Here is an 18,913-nt window from a genome sequence, read left to right as displayed (position 1 = left end):
TAATGATGTGTTTTATAGACTTATGGAAACATTTTGAATATACATAAACATATTTTAAAAATAGATACACACAAACGATAACCATGGTCAGTGAAATGTGCTTTCTGAATACGATTCATTCATCATTTACATTTTAGATTATTTACAGTAAATGGGGTACCATTAATTGGATTTCTTTACACCTTTAGCATCAAATTCCTATATTTCAAATGACCAATTTTAAGTTCCTTGTATTAAACTAGATATGGATTTAACCAGCCCCCCCCCCCAACCCCCTCTGGTGACAATGGAACCGCTTTCCATTCACATTATTTTTTTTTGACAATCAATGGAACCACTTTCTTTTTACTTTTTTGATAATCATACTGTGGTACTGTGGAGGAAACTCAACATATAGATGAATAACCAGCTATGTTGTGATTGTGACCTGGCCTGAGAATTGGAATGTATCAGAACGAAGTTGTTCTTCATTGTCCAATGATCTAGAGGCACATACTTGTACCATTGGGCAGATATTAATCACTTGTACTATTTGACACATAATCTGTTGCACCGTTTGACACACAGTCAGTTGCACCATTTGGCAAATAATTTGTTGCACCATTTGATACATAGTCTATTGTACTATTTGGTACATAGTCTGTAGCACCATTTGGCACATATCCTGTTGCATCACTTAGCACATCGTCAGTTGTACCATTTGACACATGTCCTGCTGGACTACATGGCACATGTTTTGTAACACTGGGAATATTATCAGCTGTATCATCTGGAACATAGGTAGGTACATAATTCATCCCAGAGAAAGTTTTGGTATCTTTTGGCACAATATCGGATGTACCATCAGATAAATGACTTGTTTTGCCATTAGGCAATGGATCTGATGTCCCATTTGGGACATAATCAAAATTCATCACAGAAAGATCATTTGCATTACCAGCTGCACAATTGGAAATCAAGGAATTTTCTTTATCATTATGAGAGGCAGCAAGTTCTGCAAAATTTGTATTATGCGGGAGGTAGTGTGTAAACTGTTCTGATTCGGCTGTTAGCAGCTGTGGACCAGAACCCATCTCAGTGGTCCGGTGCTCTGTATCCAGTGTTCTGTTGGAATGGTATCCAAGTGAACTTGGTTTTCTTCCAGTTTGGCACATATCTGTCTCTTGTTTAATTTCTGTTCCATCATTTGATTGGTCATTATTCAGCTGATCAACAGCTGAACTCTGTAGCTTGCTACACTGATTTTTAGCACTGTTGGGTTGGTTTGTAGAGATGGTCTTTGTAATGTTGGGAACAGTATTCTTAAATTGGACATTGTATGGTTGGTGTGCTTGGTTGGTCTGTGTAATATTACATGTAGGAGTGGTGGTTTCAGCTTGGACAATGTTGATTTGGTTTTCCATGGCGGTCTCAGTAGATTGGACATTGTGTGGTTGGTGACCAGTGGTGGTCTGTGTTTTGTCATATGAAGGAAGGGTTTTCCTAGGTTGGACATTGGTGATTTGGCTTCCTATGGTCATTTCTGTATCATTAGATGAGTACATCACATAACCTGATGTCTGCTCAACTTCATCTTCTTTGTTTTCAAGTTCTTCCTCTCCACTCCTCACCACTTCATTGTTTTCTGGGCACTTCTTGGAGGATTCTTCAATTTGTTGTTTGTCATTGTTGTCTAAAAAAATTAAAATTTTGCAAAAATATTTGACAGTACCTACAATTTCTAATGAATATAATATTTTTCCCAACATTACTACCAATCATGACTGAATAAGATCAATGTAAGAGGACAAAATAGTTTTCAGGGACGTAAGAAAGCAAAACTTTCCAGCTTTTAAAATGACCAGAAAACAAAATGAAATTTAAATCTTTTGAATTTCAAAAATCCTTCTGTAGTGCAGAAAATAATGCTCAAACACTCTAAATAGATAAAACGTTAACTTAGTGTCTTATGTCCTATTATATGTAAATTGCAAATACATGTAATATTAAATTATCTTGTAAAAGTAAATTTGAAGTTAAAATTTTCATATTCAATATTTAGACATAATAATTTCAATATTTAGTATAAATTCATTTAAAAGTGTTTGGGAGTGCAGTGCAATAACAAACTTTTTTTGGAGTTTTTGGATGTTCTTGGGTACATACAGTAAACCAACTTTGAAGGTGCAAATATTTGCGAGATTAGAAACCATCCATTTATAATTGTGAAACAGTTAATTTTAAACACACAATTTTATGAAATGGAAAACTTCAGTTTATGAGATTGTCACAAAACATTTTAATTATTTTTTTTTGCAATTAAATGTCATTTATAATTGGTTTACAGTATATTAAAGCAATATATTTGTTTTTCTTTGTGTCAACCGTAAAACATCACATGAGACGTGTGCTGTTATACTCAGGGTTTTAGTGCAGGTAGTAGATCCAGATTTTTTTTTATCAAAAACACACAAAAGGGTTGACATTTAGATACCCTTCATATCCATGAACTCTCCTTCTACATCCCATGGACTTATCTGCCTCGAACTACAAGGTTACACAGTTTTTGAAGATTTTTCTTTATAAAGTTATGAAACTGGCCCATATTGCACTTAAGATTGCTTATTATAACTACAATTGAACTTGAACTTTGGTATCTCAGAAACCAATATCTCGAATACAATGGATATGTAAAAGTGACTTTGAAGTTTCAACCACTTGTCCTTAACATGTAAGTGTTTCAACCTTGATATCTCGATAGTTTTTTCTAGGTCCCATTAAGTTTGAGATAACAAAGTTTGACTGTATTTACCTTGTAAGATGTCCGCCTCACTCTTGTATCCATCTTCTACTGGAATGCCACCAGACTGTGAAGAGGAACATAAACTATCCTTGTATGTTCCTCGGGAATCAGGGGGGAAACTGTCCTCAGTATCAAAGGAACCTTTCTCATATCCTTCAAAAAATGTCACTTGAAGTTATTAAATTTTTCATAAATATGAAAAGCAGAATTTTTAAAAACATTGATCATTCAATTACAAAGTAAAATGTACCAGAAAGGTTTAGGCATAAAGGTCTGACTACATAGAGGCACTTATGAAAGCCAATAAAGACTGGCATTGCCTTCTTGTTAAGAATGAAACCTGCACCAGTATACAAAGAGGAACAGCCAGAAAACATCATTTATACTACAGAACAGGGTTGTTTCAAGAAAAAAAGGCTGTATGTTTCATAAGTTCTTAGTGATGATATTATTTAAATTCATGTATTCAATATTACCAATATAAATGTGTTCTTAGCAATAAAAAAAATCAAATACTGTACAGCAGATGAGAATCGTGTTGGAAAAGATATTGATTTGTTCAACTTGCAGCAAACTGCAGTCATTGAATTCGTGAAAAGGAACAATTTTATGGAATTTTTTTGGCATTGCTGATATCTTTCAAAGATCTCAATAAAAAATTTTAATATGTTTAATAAAATTGATATTACACATATCATCATCATAATTCTATTACCATGCACACATTGGGTGGTAACTGACGTTGCCTTTGCATAATCGGGAGGAAGGTCCAATATAATATCTCTCAGAATTCGCTCTTTTTTGTCAGACTCTTCAGGTGGGCCGCGAGTTGACGTGGGGGACAGGCTTCCATGACCGCTGTCCTTACTGATCTGCCGTGGAACATCCGTGATTGGTAACGTTACCATGCTGGATTTAAGGTCGGGTTTGGAGTCCTTTGGTTCCCCACTCCCATCTTCCTCGTCAAGGTCCACTGTGGATCCTACTGGTAAGATGTCTTCATAACTGTGATTTACTCCATTATGTCTAATATCTCCATTTGATGACATTCCATTCTGAGGAGTAACGAAAAGACAATTTGAAGAAAGTTAGGATAAATAAGAAAACAAAGGATAATGATACCTCAAATATTATATACAAGTGGCAGTTTCATTCAGCTGCAGTGTATTGGATGGTGTGAAGTAATAAATAAATGCTGTTATGTGTATTATACATACAAGTGAGAAGCTGTTACTTTATACTTACAGGTGTGATGAGGGGTGAGCTGGATCTGTCAGCTGGTACGGTGAAGTTGTTATACAAATTGCTTCCAGTGGGCTAAAAAACAAAAAAGATAATTTACAAGAGTGAGAGCTATTTACTTGTAGCAAGTACCTCCTCCCCACTAGAATAATATTTTTTTCTTTACAGACTTCCTGATCTTATACCGGTAAATCTAAATAAAGTTCATTTTGGAACTTTTTTGCTAGTTAGCTATTAGGTTTTTGCTAGTTAGCTATTAGGTTTTCATTAGAAAATTTTTTTTTAAGAGCAGTGATTTGTGTTGTATATAATACGTTATTATTCAAATGTATGCAAGAATAAAAATTTTCGCAAGCAGACAGACTCCTGTGATTATGCTAATATAAAATTCTTGTGAATAAAAATGATTTACAGTAAGTCCAAAGTCTATATACCAAATTGATCATCAGATTGTCTATGATTAAATATTTGACAAAATTCATACATACCAGATTTTCATAGGGCCTAACTTGTATATTTTCTATTTCAAATTTTTCATCCAGACCTAATTTACGTCTAAAGAGTCTGTAAAGGATAAAAAAAACTGATAAACAATACCTTCAGGTAAAATGAGTATCTATATATAAGCTGAAGTTCACCTTCATCAAACTCATTTTTGATTATGTTTCAACTGCAAATTGCCCTAAACTTTGAAATATTTTTAAAGGATAAACCCAAACACATGATATTTCCAAATAATTACAGTCAATGACATACATGCAAGTCCTGTACATGTATAAAGCCCTTAATAGAATAAGGTACTCATTGAATAAAAAAAAATTCTCATGCATTTTCAGGTAATCCATGAAATAAAATGTATTCTATTTATTATGATATTTTGGATTTAAACCTTTGCGCGCAAAACACAAACCTGCAAACAAACACGATTCCTGCAATGACAAGTATAAGAACAAATATTCCTCCGATAGCAATGGCTGCTATTGATCCCCCTGGTAAATCTACAAAGACAATATCAATGAATTAGTCTTATAATATAGAAATTAGAGATATGCCAAAGTTCTTTGAACAAAATAAAACAGGAGCATGCACAATGAGTAGGGACCAACCTCAATTCCTTTCTAAAAATGAACATTAGTTATGGTTTTTTAAATAAATCTGGTAAAATTGCTCTCCAATTTTAATTTTGTATTATATCCCTTATAATTTTCTATATCACATGAAAATACAGTTCATGAAAGCTCTTTTTCATACAAATTTAACCTCGGAGTCCATTACTTTTCTCAACACATGTAGCAAATAATTTGTGAGGAGCACAAAGAAAAATAAATCTTCTAGATTTTTTGTTTGTTGTTTAAAATCCCTCTATATTATTTTTGATGAAAGTCCATTTAAAGCTGGAGAAAACCTGATGTTAACATGGAATACTTCTTACCATTATTGGTAGGTCGTCCAGTCACCATTTTACTTCTACGCCCCTCCTTCGTGAGTGACATGGCTTGTACCAGCACACCATATTCTATGTCTGCCTCTAAGTCTCTTAGTGTGTACTGTGTGGTACTATCTGCAGGAACACTCACAGAATATTCCCTGTCTATAAATCAACATATATTGGTTAAAATCAAAAAGCTCCATTAGCGTGTTCCTTAAAGATGAAAGGGATTAACTTCTTCTCAAGTTTTACAACTGATTATTTAGTTTTAACTCATGAAAACGATTAATCATTATTAATACTACTGCATTTGGTATGGAACATAAAATTTGAAGAGCATCTTTCTTGTATAATGATACATTTAAGTTAAAACAACACCATGAATTATGCTCAGACCTTTACAGGATTCTTGTGTATTCAACTGGCAGTAGATGATCCGGTACGTCTTGATGTATGCGTTATCTGAGGACCCTGACTCACATCTGAGGGGATTCCAGGTCACCACCAGGCTGTTTTTAGGAGGGTCAGGGAGGAGGGACACATCATCCACAGGTGAGGGCACTAAAATTACAAAAAAAATGTACAATAAATGAAGTATTGAAGGGATTAAACAGGTCGGAGAGAATACTCGAAATCGGGTATTATCCGTGAAATCGCGTATAATACTCGATATTAGGGTATCATTGAATCCGCGAAATCGGGTATTCCGTGCAACTTTCTATAAAAACTAAAGAATAAAGCAACGGCGCATTATGCCAGTTACTGTTACTTGAATGTAAGAGTTGTATATTTTTTAAAACAAATTTTATGTATATATATAGAAAAGAAAAAAAAAGTTTTTACCACGACTGGGATTTGAACCAGGGTTGTCGTGATCTGTTGTTCAAGGAGCTCTGCGTTAACCACTTGACCACTGCGGATTACGTGTCATTGAAAAGATGTTACGTAATGAATATTTTTTTAATCTGTATACTCTCCAAATAATGCAACTAGGTATAATAGGTTTTGTGTAATTTCATAGTAATGAAAATATTGTAACTTATATTTCACATTATTTCCATTTAGAATATGATATTGGTTTTGAAAGAGAAGTTTTTGAATTAATGTCAAAACTTGGTCATCATTGGTCATTGAGATTATTTTTCTCGTGTGCGCCATTTGTGAATTGTTTTTGTAACAAAGACTCCTGTAGAGAAGAACTTTATAGATCAGTCAATTCTACAGTGTCACACTAGTCTGTTTGTCTGTTGAGGACGTTCTGATGTACCAGTGTTTCCCTATCTGGGATCCATCACCTTTATTTATATCACCTGTATACTTGATGAATAAACGGTCAAGAGAGAATAAAAGAATCCTGTTTCTTACAATGGTGGCAGCGGTGGGATTCTCAGAGGTACAGATATGGTGATGTGACTGGTGGACCAGGAGACAGACCAGAGCAGCATAATACTGATGTTGAATTCTGTTGTATTCTTCCATTCACATTGATAATCATGATTTAGATTAGCTTACATATAGTGAGTAATTTAGATTGTCACCATTTTGACATTTTCGCACAAACTTTCTATCATATTGATTCATTCAAAATGGAAGTCGAACAAGTCCAGGCTGAAGTGGAAAAATTACAGAAACAATTGTGGGACCTGGCAAGTGCTAAACCTCCTCCACAACCTGTATACATAAGGACTGAGAGAAAATTACCGAAATTCTCTGGAAGACCTGTAAAAGAGTCTGATCCAGATGTTGAGGACTGGTTAATGGACATGCGTGAACATTTACACAGTATTCAATCCAATGACAAGAAAATTGAATTTATTCTAGATCATCTGGAAGGAGCCGCAAAAAGCGAAGTAAGACTTAGACCAGCAGAGAGTAAGAAAACACCAGACGACATTTTCACGATCATTGAAAGCGTATATCTCGTACAAGAAACTGTTTCGCAATTAAGACAAACTTTCTACGAAAGAGTACAGAAAGAAAATGAAACCATAGAAACGTATTCATTAGCTCTACTGAAGATGGCAACTAGGATCGCTAAGAAAGAAGGAAGTGATATGAAACATTTTGATAAAATTCTAATAGACAAATTCGTTGATGGTGTGCGTGATCCACAGTTAAAACGAGAACTACGAAGGTTTGCATTTGAACATTCCAAAATGCCATTTCTAGAATTCAGAGGACAAATCCTTCAGTGGATCGACGACAAACCGAATGCAGAAACAGTAGCGAAAGTAAACAAACAAAGCGTCGAGTGTTTGACTTCAAATCAAGAACTTCTACAGATTCTGAAGAAACAACAGGATCTATTGGAACAGCAACAAAAACAAATTGACATTCTAACCAAGATGTCTCAGTCAAATAGAGGAAAGTTTTCAGGATATGGTCGTGGACGAGGCAGAGGAAGAAAATTCGTGGTGACATGTTTTGGATGTGGACAAGAAGGACACAAGAAAAATGAGTGCCCTAACAAGGATTCAAAGGAGAAAACAGAATCAAGGGACCCAAAAGGCAAACACTCACAGTAGAGAGTCATACTGATGAGTGGCAATGTAATCACACCGACTCAAAAACTGTGAATAAACTTCAGAATGCAAATAATGTATTTTCAAAATGTCCAAAAGCAAAAGTGAATCTCAACGGGATTGAAATGACTTTTCTTCTTGATACTGGATCAGAAGTGTCGACCATTCCGGAGACTGTATATGAGAAGCATTTTTCATCAGTGAAAATCAATGATACCACGCAACTTCTGAAATTGGTAGCAGCCAACAATACTGACATTCCTTATTTAGGATATATCGAACTTGATCTTGAAGTTTGTGGCGTTAAATTTCACAATGTTGGATTTCTAGTCTCCAGAGACATTAGTTCGAAACCAATCGAAGGAATTCTTGGCTGTAACATATTGAAATACATTACAAATGAAATATGTGACACTGATGATACTAATTTCCCCGATAAGGAAAATTGGAACAGAGTGAAAACAGTTTTTGAAATGGACAGTAAGTGTGATCGTATAGCTTTTGTGAAGGTCGCAGGGAAGGATGATGTACGTATACCTGCTTACTCAATGAAAGTCGTTATTGGGTCAACACGGCACAACAAGACAGGAGAAGAATACGCAGCAGCAGTTCAAGCTATTCAGGGATCGACAGGAGCCCTACCTAGAAATATTTCTGTAATAGATACTCTAAGTAATGTGTGCATGGGAAAAGTGTTTGTGCGCATTGTCAATATGGGAAGTGAAGATGTCTGGCTGAAAGCCAAGAGCAGAATTGGAACATTACACAGCGTAGATTCTTTGAGGTCAACAAGTGACAACTATGATATAGAATTCACCGACAAGGAAGTGGTAATTCGCAAAATGACTGTAGAAAAATGTGAACAGAATGTGAAATCTGACATCAAGCTGAACATTGGTGATGTAAACTTTACTGAAGACCAAAGGAAAATGTTTGACGCTCTATTGAAGAAACATTCCGACTCTTTCTGTAAAGATGATCTTGATTTAGGACAAACTTCATTGATAAAACATTCCATCAAATTGAATGACGAAGTTCCTATCCGTGTACCACACCGAAGGATACCACCTAATCAATTGGAAGAAGTTAAACAACATATACGTAAACTTCTAGACCAAGGAATCATCAGGAAAAGCACAAGTCCTTTCGCATCAGCTATCGTAATTGTACGCAAAAAGGATGGAAGTATTAGACTATGTGTCGATTATCGACAACTGAATAAGAAGACCATTAATGATGCGTATCCGCTTCCAAGAATCGAAGAGACTCTGGACCTGTTACACGGCGCCAAATACTTTAGTTCTATTGACTTAGCTCAAGGGTATCACCAAGTGGAGATGGACACAGAATCAATTCAGAAAACAGCATTCAGAGTGGGCACTGGAGGGTTATACGAATATTTACGAATGCCTTTCGGATTGTGTAACGCTCCAGCGACATTCCAGCGACTTATGGAGGCTTGTTTTAGTGAAGAAAACTTTGAAATTCTGTTACTCTATCTTGATGATATTTTAGTCTTTTCTAACACCATTGAAGAGCATATGGAAAGACTTGACATTGTATTTACGAAACTCAAACAGCATGGACTTAAAATGAAGCCGTCTAAGTGCAAACTGTTTCAAAAATCCGTAAAATATCTTGGACACATTGTTTCTTCTGAAGGAATCTCTACAGATCCCGAGAAAATTGATGCTGTCAAGTCGTGGCCTAAACCAACTAATGAGAAAGAGCTACGATCATTCTTAGGAATTGCTGGATACTATCGACGCTTTGTGAAAGACTTTTCCAAAATTGCTAGACCATTGCATGAACTTGTATCTGGTGGAAAGTCATCAAAGAGAAAGAAATTAAAACAAACATCAATTCAGGAATCTTGGACGAAACATTGTGATGATGCATTTGAAACCTTGAAACAGAAACTCACATCCTCGCCAATACTTGGATATCCAGATTTCAAGCGTGAATTCATCGTAGAAACTGATGCTAGTATGGATGGACTAGGTGCAGTCTTATCCCAGCAACAAGACGAAGGCAAAGTTGTCATTGCGTTTGCATCACGAACTCTTAGACCTCAAGAAAAGAACATGAACAACTACAGCTCAATGAAGTTGGAGCTACTTGCTTTGAAATGGGCAGTGACCGAAAAATTCCGGGATTATTTGTTAGGATCTCGTTTTGTAGTCTATACAGACAATAATCCACTGAACTACTTACAGACAGCTAAGTTGGGAGCTACTGAGATGAGATGGGCAAGTCAGTTAGCACAGTTTGACTTTCAGGTCAAATTCCGTTCTGGAAAATCGAATCGTAACGCAGATGCATTGAGTCGAAGACCTGTTCCAAAGTCTAGGACTGTGACTTGTGATTCTGAAGCAACAATTCAGAATATTGTTTGTAGTTTCCCTCTTAAGAATGTCTTGGATGGACCTTTACCTGTTACCACTGTGCGAATGAGCTCTGTTCATGCAGAATTAGCCACAATAGAATCTACCAACTCATTTCCTGGTTATGAGATCGCTGAATTAACCTCACTACAAGAATTTGACCCTGTGATTGGTCGAGTCATTCATTGGTTGAGAAGTTCTATCAAACCATCTGCTGATCAATTAAAACTGGAAAAACCGGACGTTAGGAAGCTATGGAAACAGCGAGATCGGTTACACTTTGATGATAACATCTTGTATAGAAGGATGGAATCAGAAATTGGACCTATTCAACAGATTGTTCTTCCAACAGTGTTGAAACAGCATGTGTTAGAATCATTACATAATAACGCTGGACACCAAGGAAACGAACGAACTTTATCTCTAGTTCGTAAGCGCTGTTACTGGCCGACCATGGTTAAGGATGTTGAATCACACTGCAAGAAATGTGAAAGATGTTTGATAGCAAAAGCTCCTCTTCCTAACATTCGGACGCCAATTTCCAATTTGTTAGCTTACCAACCTCAGGAAATACTTGCAATCGATTTCACTGTCATGGAACCTGCTTCAGATGGAAGGGAAAATGTTCTTGTTCTCACTGACATTTTCAGTAAGTTTACACAGGCTATACCTACCAAGGATCAGAAAGCGGTTACGGTAGCCAAAGTACTGTTGAAGGATTGGTTTTCCAAGTTTGGCATTCCTCGTCGTATACATAGCGATCAAGGGAAGAATTTTGAAAGTAACATTGTGAAGGAATTGTGCGACATGTATCATATAGCGAAAAGTAGAACTACTCCATATCATCCCGAGGGCAATGGTCAGGTTGAACGTTACAACAGAACTATGCACAACTTGCTCAGAACTCTCTCTGTAGAACAGAAGCGGAAATGGCCAGAATACCTATCCGAGTTAGTCTACATTTACAACTCGACGATTCATTCTTCCACAGGATACACACCTTATTTCCTCATGTTTGGCCGTGATCCTATTCTACCTATAGATCATTTACTAGGAATTGTCGATACCAGTTCTGTTTCAACAAATACCTTCAATGTTAGTGAATATGTATCCAAACACAAGGATAAACTTGAAACAGCTTTCGAGAACGCAAAGAGAAACTTGGAGAGCAATGCAGAAAAACGAAAAGAACAGTTCAACCGCAATACAAACGAGCATCCAATTCCAGTTGGAACCCGTGTGTTAAAGCGTAATCGAATCCAAGGTAGAAATAAGATTCAGGACTTGTGGGATTCGACCCCATACAAAGTGATTGATTCACTAGGAGACAATGTGTATTCAATTCAGTTAGCCGATGGATCAGGACCTGTGAAAAATGTAACAAGACGCGAAATCTTGGACACTGGTGAGGTCATCCCTAACGAAGTACAAGAGGAAATTCCTGTTACTAATTCAGATTCTAGTGACTCTGATTCCGAGGAATCATTTATTGGCATTATCCAACAGAGTCAACATGAATCCAACAGTCAGGATGAAGCCGAACCAACCCCAGATTGTTGTGATCCAACAGATGAAGTTTCACAAAATTCTGAGCCCTCTGTGAAGCCGATCAGACGTTCAACAAGGACCACTGCCGGAAAACATTCCAATCCACATCGTTTGCCGAAGTCAGCAGTGTGTTCGCAAGAAGTGAAAACGAAAAGTTTCCAAGAACTTAGTGATGCCATAACCAATTTAGGATCGACGCTAGCTACGAAATTGAGTGAGGCTTGGACATCGTCTTAAATGGACATTTATAGACACACATTGGGTGTTTCAGTGTAATTTTCTTCATGTTCCCTGAGTATTTCAAGTTATTCTTTTGCTGTGGTCAGCAAAAATAAAGTGGGGGAATATGTAAGAGTTGTATATTTTTTAAAACAAATTTTATGTATATATATAGAAAAGAAAAAAAAAAGTTTTTACCACGACTGGGATTTGAACCAGGGTTGTCGTGATTTGTTGTTCAAGGAGCTCTGCGTTAACCACTTGACCACTGCGGATTACGTTCAGTGTCATTGAAAAGATGTTACGTAATGAATATTTTTTTTATCTGTATACTCTCCAAATAATGCAACTAGGTATAATAGGTTTTGTGTAATTATTTCATAGTAATGAAAATATTGTAACTTATATTTCACATTATTTCCTTTAGAATATGATATTGGTTTTGAAAGAGAAGTTTTTGAGTTAATGTCAAAACGTGGTCATCATTGGTCATTGAGATTATTTTTCTCGTGTGCGCCATTTGTGAATTGTTTTTGTAACAAAGACTCCTGTAGAGAAGAACTTTATAGATCAGTCAATTCTACAGTGTCACACTAGTCTGTTTGTCTGTTGAGGACGTTCTGATGTACCAGTGTTTCCCTATCTGGGATCCATCACCTTTATTTATATCACCTGTATACTTGATGAATAAACGGTCAAGAGAGAATAAAAGAATCCTGTTTCTTACATGAACATCAGTATCTTGTGGATTTATTTTTATTAAACCTAATTCATAAGGTTGTCAAATAAGTTTAAAATCACACGACAAACACTGCTGGGGTAACAAAGAGGACACAATGGCGTTATTATTTTTCAATATAATTTCTAAAAACAAATAACTACACTTCGTTTGTCTTTATTTCCCATTAAAGTATTCCATATACTTAATTTTCTAATTTGTGCACTATTCACAAAACGTGAAATTTTAAAGAAATTAAACGACTAACGCCGTGTTATGTATTTTTACTGAAAAATGTATGGCGTCCCTTTCTCGTGAAATATAAATTACTCCTAATAGTTAGAGAGTGCAGTATAAGCGAGTCATAATTGTATATCTCTGCAATAATAGAATACCAAGTTGAACGTTATTATAAAGAAGAAAATAAAATAAGATTAAATAAATACACACGGGAAAACAGTTTGAAAATAGCCAATTGAAGGTATGTATCTTTTTTTAATGTCAATTTAGCATGAAATTTTTATTCAAAGACAACGTAAATTTTTTGATTGCATTTTAATCGATACAAAATATACTATTTTACTTTTATTTTATGCATTTGTGTGAAAATTGAGAGCGAGAAGTCATATGAACAGGATTTTCTGGGGGGGGGGGGGGGTTTGGGGGGGGGGGTATAAATAAAAGTCAAATGTGTACATCTTTTCATGAAGTTAAAATACATTGAATTTCTCAATATAGATCGAGGTACAGTCATATTGAAATATGAATTACATAGTCAAGTTTTCACATTTCTTATAGTTTTTACGTTTATGAAAATGTTAATGAACAAACTGAAATAATGGAGTGTTCAATTTCCTTGGAAACTCTTGTTTTACTTTTTGGGAATATAATTCCTCATCGGACATTAAAATTTCATAAAAATCGTGGCCACTTCCTTTCTTTATTACAATTGTATACTATTTGATAGACAGGGTAAATTTTACCTCTTTACATTCTATATTTTTTTTTATATCGCTATCTTATACCTCATTATAATATGCTAATACAACGCACTATCTGATTGGTTCTAGACAATATGTCACAGTTTTCTTTTAGTTATTTTATCTACGATACGTATTACTCATGGCAATAACTTTTCCTAATACTCATCTATAATGAAAAAATGTGTTTAAAAAATAAACATGAATTCTAGTTACTTGTAGTCTTATATTGTGTTAGAAAATAACAGGTTGCTTTTTGTTTACCTACAATGTATATGATTTTTATTTGATGTATAAATCTTCCCTACGATTAAAAATATATGACCGAGTTTAACTGACCGTGACATTCGAAGAGAGGTCTCTTGGACACATGTAGAACACAGTCGAGGTTGTTTTGTCAGAGGTGGTCAAGTTGCCTTTAGCCCCCCCCCCCCCCCCCCCCCCCCCCCCTTCTTCCTTTGAAGTCGCCAAGAAGTGGTAAAATATTGATGACTTAGCGAAATTAAACGATCAACAGTTATGTTCTCTCATAAGCTAAATTCCTGAAACTATCACTGTCTCTGCTAAAATGTTCAAGACATATTCTGCAAACATATTGAATGATAAATAAAAAAGAAAAGATTTTCAAAAAAAGAGAAAGAGGGTTCTTTTAGCAGAAATTTTAGACATTTTTATCATTACATTATTTATACATTCATAAATAAATTTGATTTTATGCACAAAATGAATGTGAAAGTAATTAATGACGCATAATTAGATACGATAGACAATCCCTTGTTTATACATGGCATCATATCTGGTGTGTGAAATGTCTTTCCGTATAATTTGATTTATTTACAAATTGTTCATGTTTGTCGTGTTGATGTGGAATTATTATAAATTCCCGAATTCTGATACTTTACAATTCTGTTGTGTTGGGAATGAACATTAGGAAGATGCATCTACTTTCAACAGAAGGAAAAATATAAAGCAAATCGAACACCTTTTTGTGTGCAGATCATGAAAAGTACTGAGCTCCACGGGTATTTGTTGTCCCGAGCGCATTAATCTTGACGCCCAAATTCTTACTTGGCTAGTGATACCTTTAGAAAACATGTGTATCTAGAAGAAAGTTAACTCGGCAACATGCGCCATCCCATTGTTTAAGTTTTATTAGGTGATTACACCTCCTATACCCGATTTCGCGGATTCAACGATACCCTAATCACCCGTACTAATGTTATTGTGATTTAAATTCAAGACACGTGGTTTAGGTTGATCTATTCAAAGGTTATAGGGTAGAACCGGTTTTATAAATAAAATTGGCAGTAAACATGACATTGCTATAGCCTGTTTCTTTTGAAAACATGTCCTGTAATAAATGTTTCCAGACCTTTCTGAAAGACTTTCATGATTTTCAACAGAAAAAGGGTGGCTAAAGAAGGGGTTGCTAAAATAACAATATATCTTATATACTTTTCGGCCAAAATTAGAGCTCACTAGTGACCGATTCGCTGGTAAAAAATGTGCACTATCATCCACACTGACAAACGTTTGATTGCCTTATATGGCTATTGTTATAAATGCGCACAGAGGGTCTTACCACGAGGAACTGACCAATCGTTGAATGAATAGCAACGTTTACGCCAAATACATGTTTACATTTTACTTCGAACACGTAATTCAGGTCAATCTACGATCATGTTAATGGACTGCAAAAAAAAAAATGTTCTTACAAACAAAATACAAAGATAAGAAACTATGAAAGATGTTACGGGCGTTTTTAATTTGTTGTTAAGGTCAGACGAGACGTTCCTCAAAATCTGTTTTGTATATCTTCGTAATGTATGAAAAATATTCAAAATTTTAATTACATTCTGATTTCTAAACCAGTTTCTAAACATCTTTAAAGAATCCAGACACTTAAACATTTGAAATTGGAAAATTATTTTTCCCCCCAAAAGGATTATATAAGAAAAACTACCCCTGGTATCTTGCAGAAATACCTGGTAAGGTACCTCAAATTTTTGTGAGTAAACATGTTAAAGTAGCAATACTTCAATGACACAATCTTGGAAAATTTTATCTATTATTAAGGAACGTCTCGTCTGTCCTTAAATGGAAAAAAATGTTTAATAAAATATAGTTTGCGTCTAGTTCAGAACACCAGCGCTTCAAGGGTCAGGAAAACAAGCAGCATCTCTTATGTATTTAAATGGACAAAACTTTGTTTATGTTCGTGATCACGTGTTCGGCCAGGGAATTCAGCTGGTAATTGTATTCACCGATAGTACAACAAAGGAATTAATACAGACGAAAATCGCTTTTGGAGTATGACTTTCAGAAACCTAGACTTCCGCCGTTTATTTAAGTAATGAATTGTTTGTCATTATGAGCATGAAAATAATATTTTTAAAAAAGCTTTTCATTTACCAAAATGTTTTTCTTTTTTCAAGCGTAAAATTCCTGTAGTATTCGTAGTAACCCATAATGCAATACTCATTTAGCTGATTGGTCAGTTAAATTCATGCTGGTGCCTCATTTGCTAATCTGACGCCAAAAATTATAGTCCCGGTTCCCATGCAAAAATATTTGCCCAAAAAGAAATTTTAATTCATGACTGCAGAAAATTGTATTATAGAGAATACTTATTTAGGTTTGAATGAATATAAAAGAGATCGATTGATTGAAGTACATTTCTACAGATATTATCAGCTGATTCTTGGGTGGTGAAAACTGAAACGCAACATAACTTTTCTGTTTACCATGCCTCCACGTGCTAGTCACTTCCTAGCCACATTTCCGTGAATAATTTACCCTATCTCGCTGAAGTCTCGCTAACTCTCGCCAGAGCCACTGCCAGAGCTACTCTGAACTCATCGGGTTTTATAATTTGCAGAACACCGAAAAATAAAAGGTTCCGAACACATTAGTAGGGGTGCTAATATCGAGTATTATACGCGATTTCACGGATAATACCCGATTTCGAGTATTCTCTCCGACCTGTTAAAAGCACATCCAAAAGACACTGATTAGAATGGAGCTCTGCTGATCTTAACTTAAGCATTTTTAAATTGGGGAAAATTGCACTCTGGAAACAAGAATTCCCGGGGGCAACAGTGTTCACCTGAGTACCCATATTTAAAACATTCTAAACATTATACCTGCCTCCTTCACATTTCTAGTCCTCTAACCACATCTTTCACATTTCTTACCTGCATCCTTCACATATCTGCATTCCTCCTGCCATTTAATTCCACTACTAAAATTCTTATCATTGATGGCTGCCACACCAAATATGACATCATCCAGAGCTTGACTAATCATGTCTGCCTTCAGAACTGTGTGATTCATATTCCCCAGTCTTCTAAGTATATGTATTTCATCCTGAATAAAGAATTATTAAATTTCAAGTTCAATTATGAATACTGTAGATGTACTATTTTCAATGGGGTCATATTTCCGCCGAATCTCAATTTCTGTTTAATGTGCAGGTAGAAAATTACGCGGATTTCTTAAGACTGTCACTGTATGCCTAACATTTATATTAAATACGCTGGAACAAATTTCTGCGGAAAATTTATAACCGTTTACATAGCATCAATTAATACCATGCAGAAAAAAGTACTTCTACAGTATATGATCAAAGAAAGTCAAAGAAAAACATTTTCTAACATGATATTTGGCATGGTTAAATAAAATTGGTTCTAAAGGTAATTTACATCCACTATGAGGTACATTTGTACAGCGCAGTCCATAGCAAATTTTTGTACATTTTCTATTTATCTAAATAAAAATTTCGAGATGCAGAAAATACCTGTGGTAGACTAAAATCCACGCTGCCCTTAATTTTCTACAAATGATCTTTTTAGATATATCTTATATATTACCTGACACTGCAGCACTGCTGGTTTGACTTTGCACCACACCACATCAGTAGCAACAATGGCCTCCCTCTCCAACCCAAACCAGGACAGCTGCACCTCTGATTGTCCCTTCTGTTCTACTATAACTCTTTCTGGGGACACTACAGCTAGTTAAAACATAGGTATATGATAAAAAAAATTACAATGTTCAATTCAAGGAATGTAATCTTTTAAATTAGGCACCAAACAAATATTCGGGTAATGACTGTATCCTTATATAGATGCAACATTTATTCAGGTTTTATGTGTTTTTGAAACACTGATGCCCCTGAGTGGCAGCTTATGACAAATACAAGTCAAATGCCAAAGTCAAGGGATCAAAAACATTGTTAACAAAGGAAAAGTTTTGACTCAAGGAATAAAATGTGAATTATGAAAGCCCTTGCAAGAACTTTTCAACAGTAATGGGGAAAATAGTTTTTTTTCAAAAGCAAAGTGAACCTTAAATGTCAAAGTAAAAATTAATGGTGCCAAACAGAAGACCTTGTCACAAGAAGTGGAATATGAAACCAAATCAACAACCATTCAAAAGTTATGGTCAATGTTAAAGTTTTTAAGATAGATCAAACTTCAAAGTCAAGGTCAAAAGACTGAAATTGTTGGCTTTAAGGTCTTGTGGTGCCAAAGGCAAGATCATTCCACAATATATACACTTGTGAAACAGGAAAGCCCTTGCACTAATCATTCAAAAATTACAGCCAAGTTTAACATTTTTTTCAAAAGTACACCTAGGTCAAACTGTTGGTCCCAAGGAAAGAAATACACATGAAATTAAAAGACCTAGCAACAATCCTAAAAAAACTTCTTGCCAAAATCAGTTTGTTTCAAGAAGATCAAGGTCAAAATTGTTGGTACCCAAGGAAATGTCCTTTGACAATGAATACCCAGATGAGTTAAATAAAATTTGCAAAAGTGGCTCAAAATCCAAGGTTTAAAATAAAAAATGTAAAAAGTTGATTCCCATGCAAGAAAAGGTCTTTTCTCAAGGAATACACAGGTGAAATAAGAAAGTTATGGCTCCAATCAATCAAAAGGTATGGGCAAGGTTAAAGTTTTTTTTAGACAAAAGTAGGGGACATAAAATTGTATCTTTGTATATACTTCAGCAAAGTGAGAGTGATATAAAGTTTTTCAAATACCTTAAATCAATATGAATAAATAGCTTAGTAGCTGATTTCTTTTGA

At 35.2% G+C, this 18,913-nt stretch overlaps 1 protein-coding gene across 1 annotated transcript; it reads right to left on the bottom strand.

Moving 5' to 3' along the window:
- Window positions 1-299: 299 nt before the first annotated feature.
- LOC134273515 (uncharacterized) lies at window positions 300-18,271 on the bottom strand. Its single transcript, XM_062755714.1, has 11 exons — window positions 17,694-18,271; window positions 17,019-17,190; window positions 5,850-6,014; window positions 5,457-5,615; window positions 4,935-5,022; window positions 4,513-4,588; window positions 4,028-4,099; window positions 3,498-3,837; window positions 2,792-2,935; window positions 1,604-1,672; window positions 300-1,573 (listed from the first exon to the last, which is right to left on the bottom strand). Exons 2-11 carry the CDS (start codon window positions 17,155-17,157, stop codon window positions 516-518), a joined length of 2,310 nt encoding a protein of 769 aa, XP_062611698.1. The 5' UTR covers window positions 17,158-17,190; window positions 17,694-18,271; the 3' UTR covers window positions 300-515.
- Between the last annotated feature and the right edge of the window lie 642 nt (window positions 18,272-18,913).

This window comes from Saccostrea cucullata, unplaced genomic scaffold, assembly GCF_032062105.1.
Source record: "Saccostrea cucullata isolate Sc308-1 unplaced genomic scaffold, CSIRO_AGI_Scuc_v1 ctg8343, whole genome shotgun sequence".
In the NCBI taxonomy this organism is placed as follows: Eukaryota; Metazoa; Mollusca; class Bivalvia; order Ostreida; family Ostreidae; genus Saccostrea; species Saccostrea cuccullata.
This window is presented reverse-complemented; position numbering and strand designations above follow the sequence as displayed.

Excerpts from the sequence above, each read along its gene's own strand:
- LOC134273515 (XM_062755714.1), bottom strand. The coding sequence starts at position 17,157 with ATGAATCACACAGTTCTGAAGGCAGACATGATTAGTCAAGCTCTGGAT. Across the intron at positions 1,673-2,791 it reads TGAGGCGGACATCTTACAAG|ACAACAATGACAAACAACAA; the intron begins GTAAATACAGTC and ends TAATTTTTTTAG. Across the intron at positions 1,574-1,603 it reads AAACAATGAAGTGGTGAGGA|ATGAAGTTGAGCAGACATCA; the intron begins GTGGAGAGGAAG and ends AAAACAAAGAAG.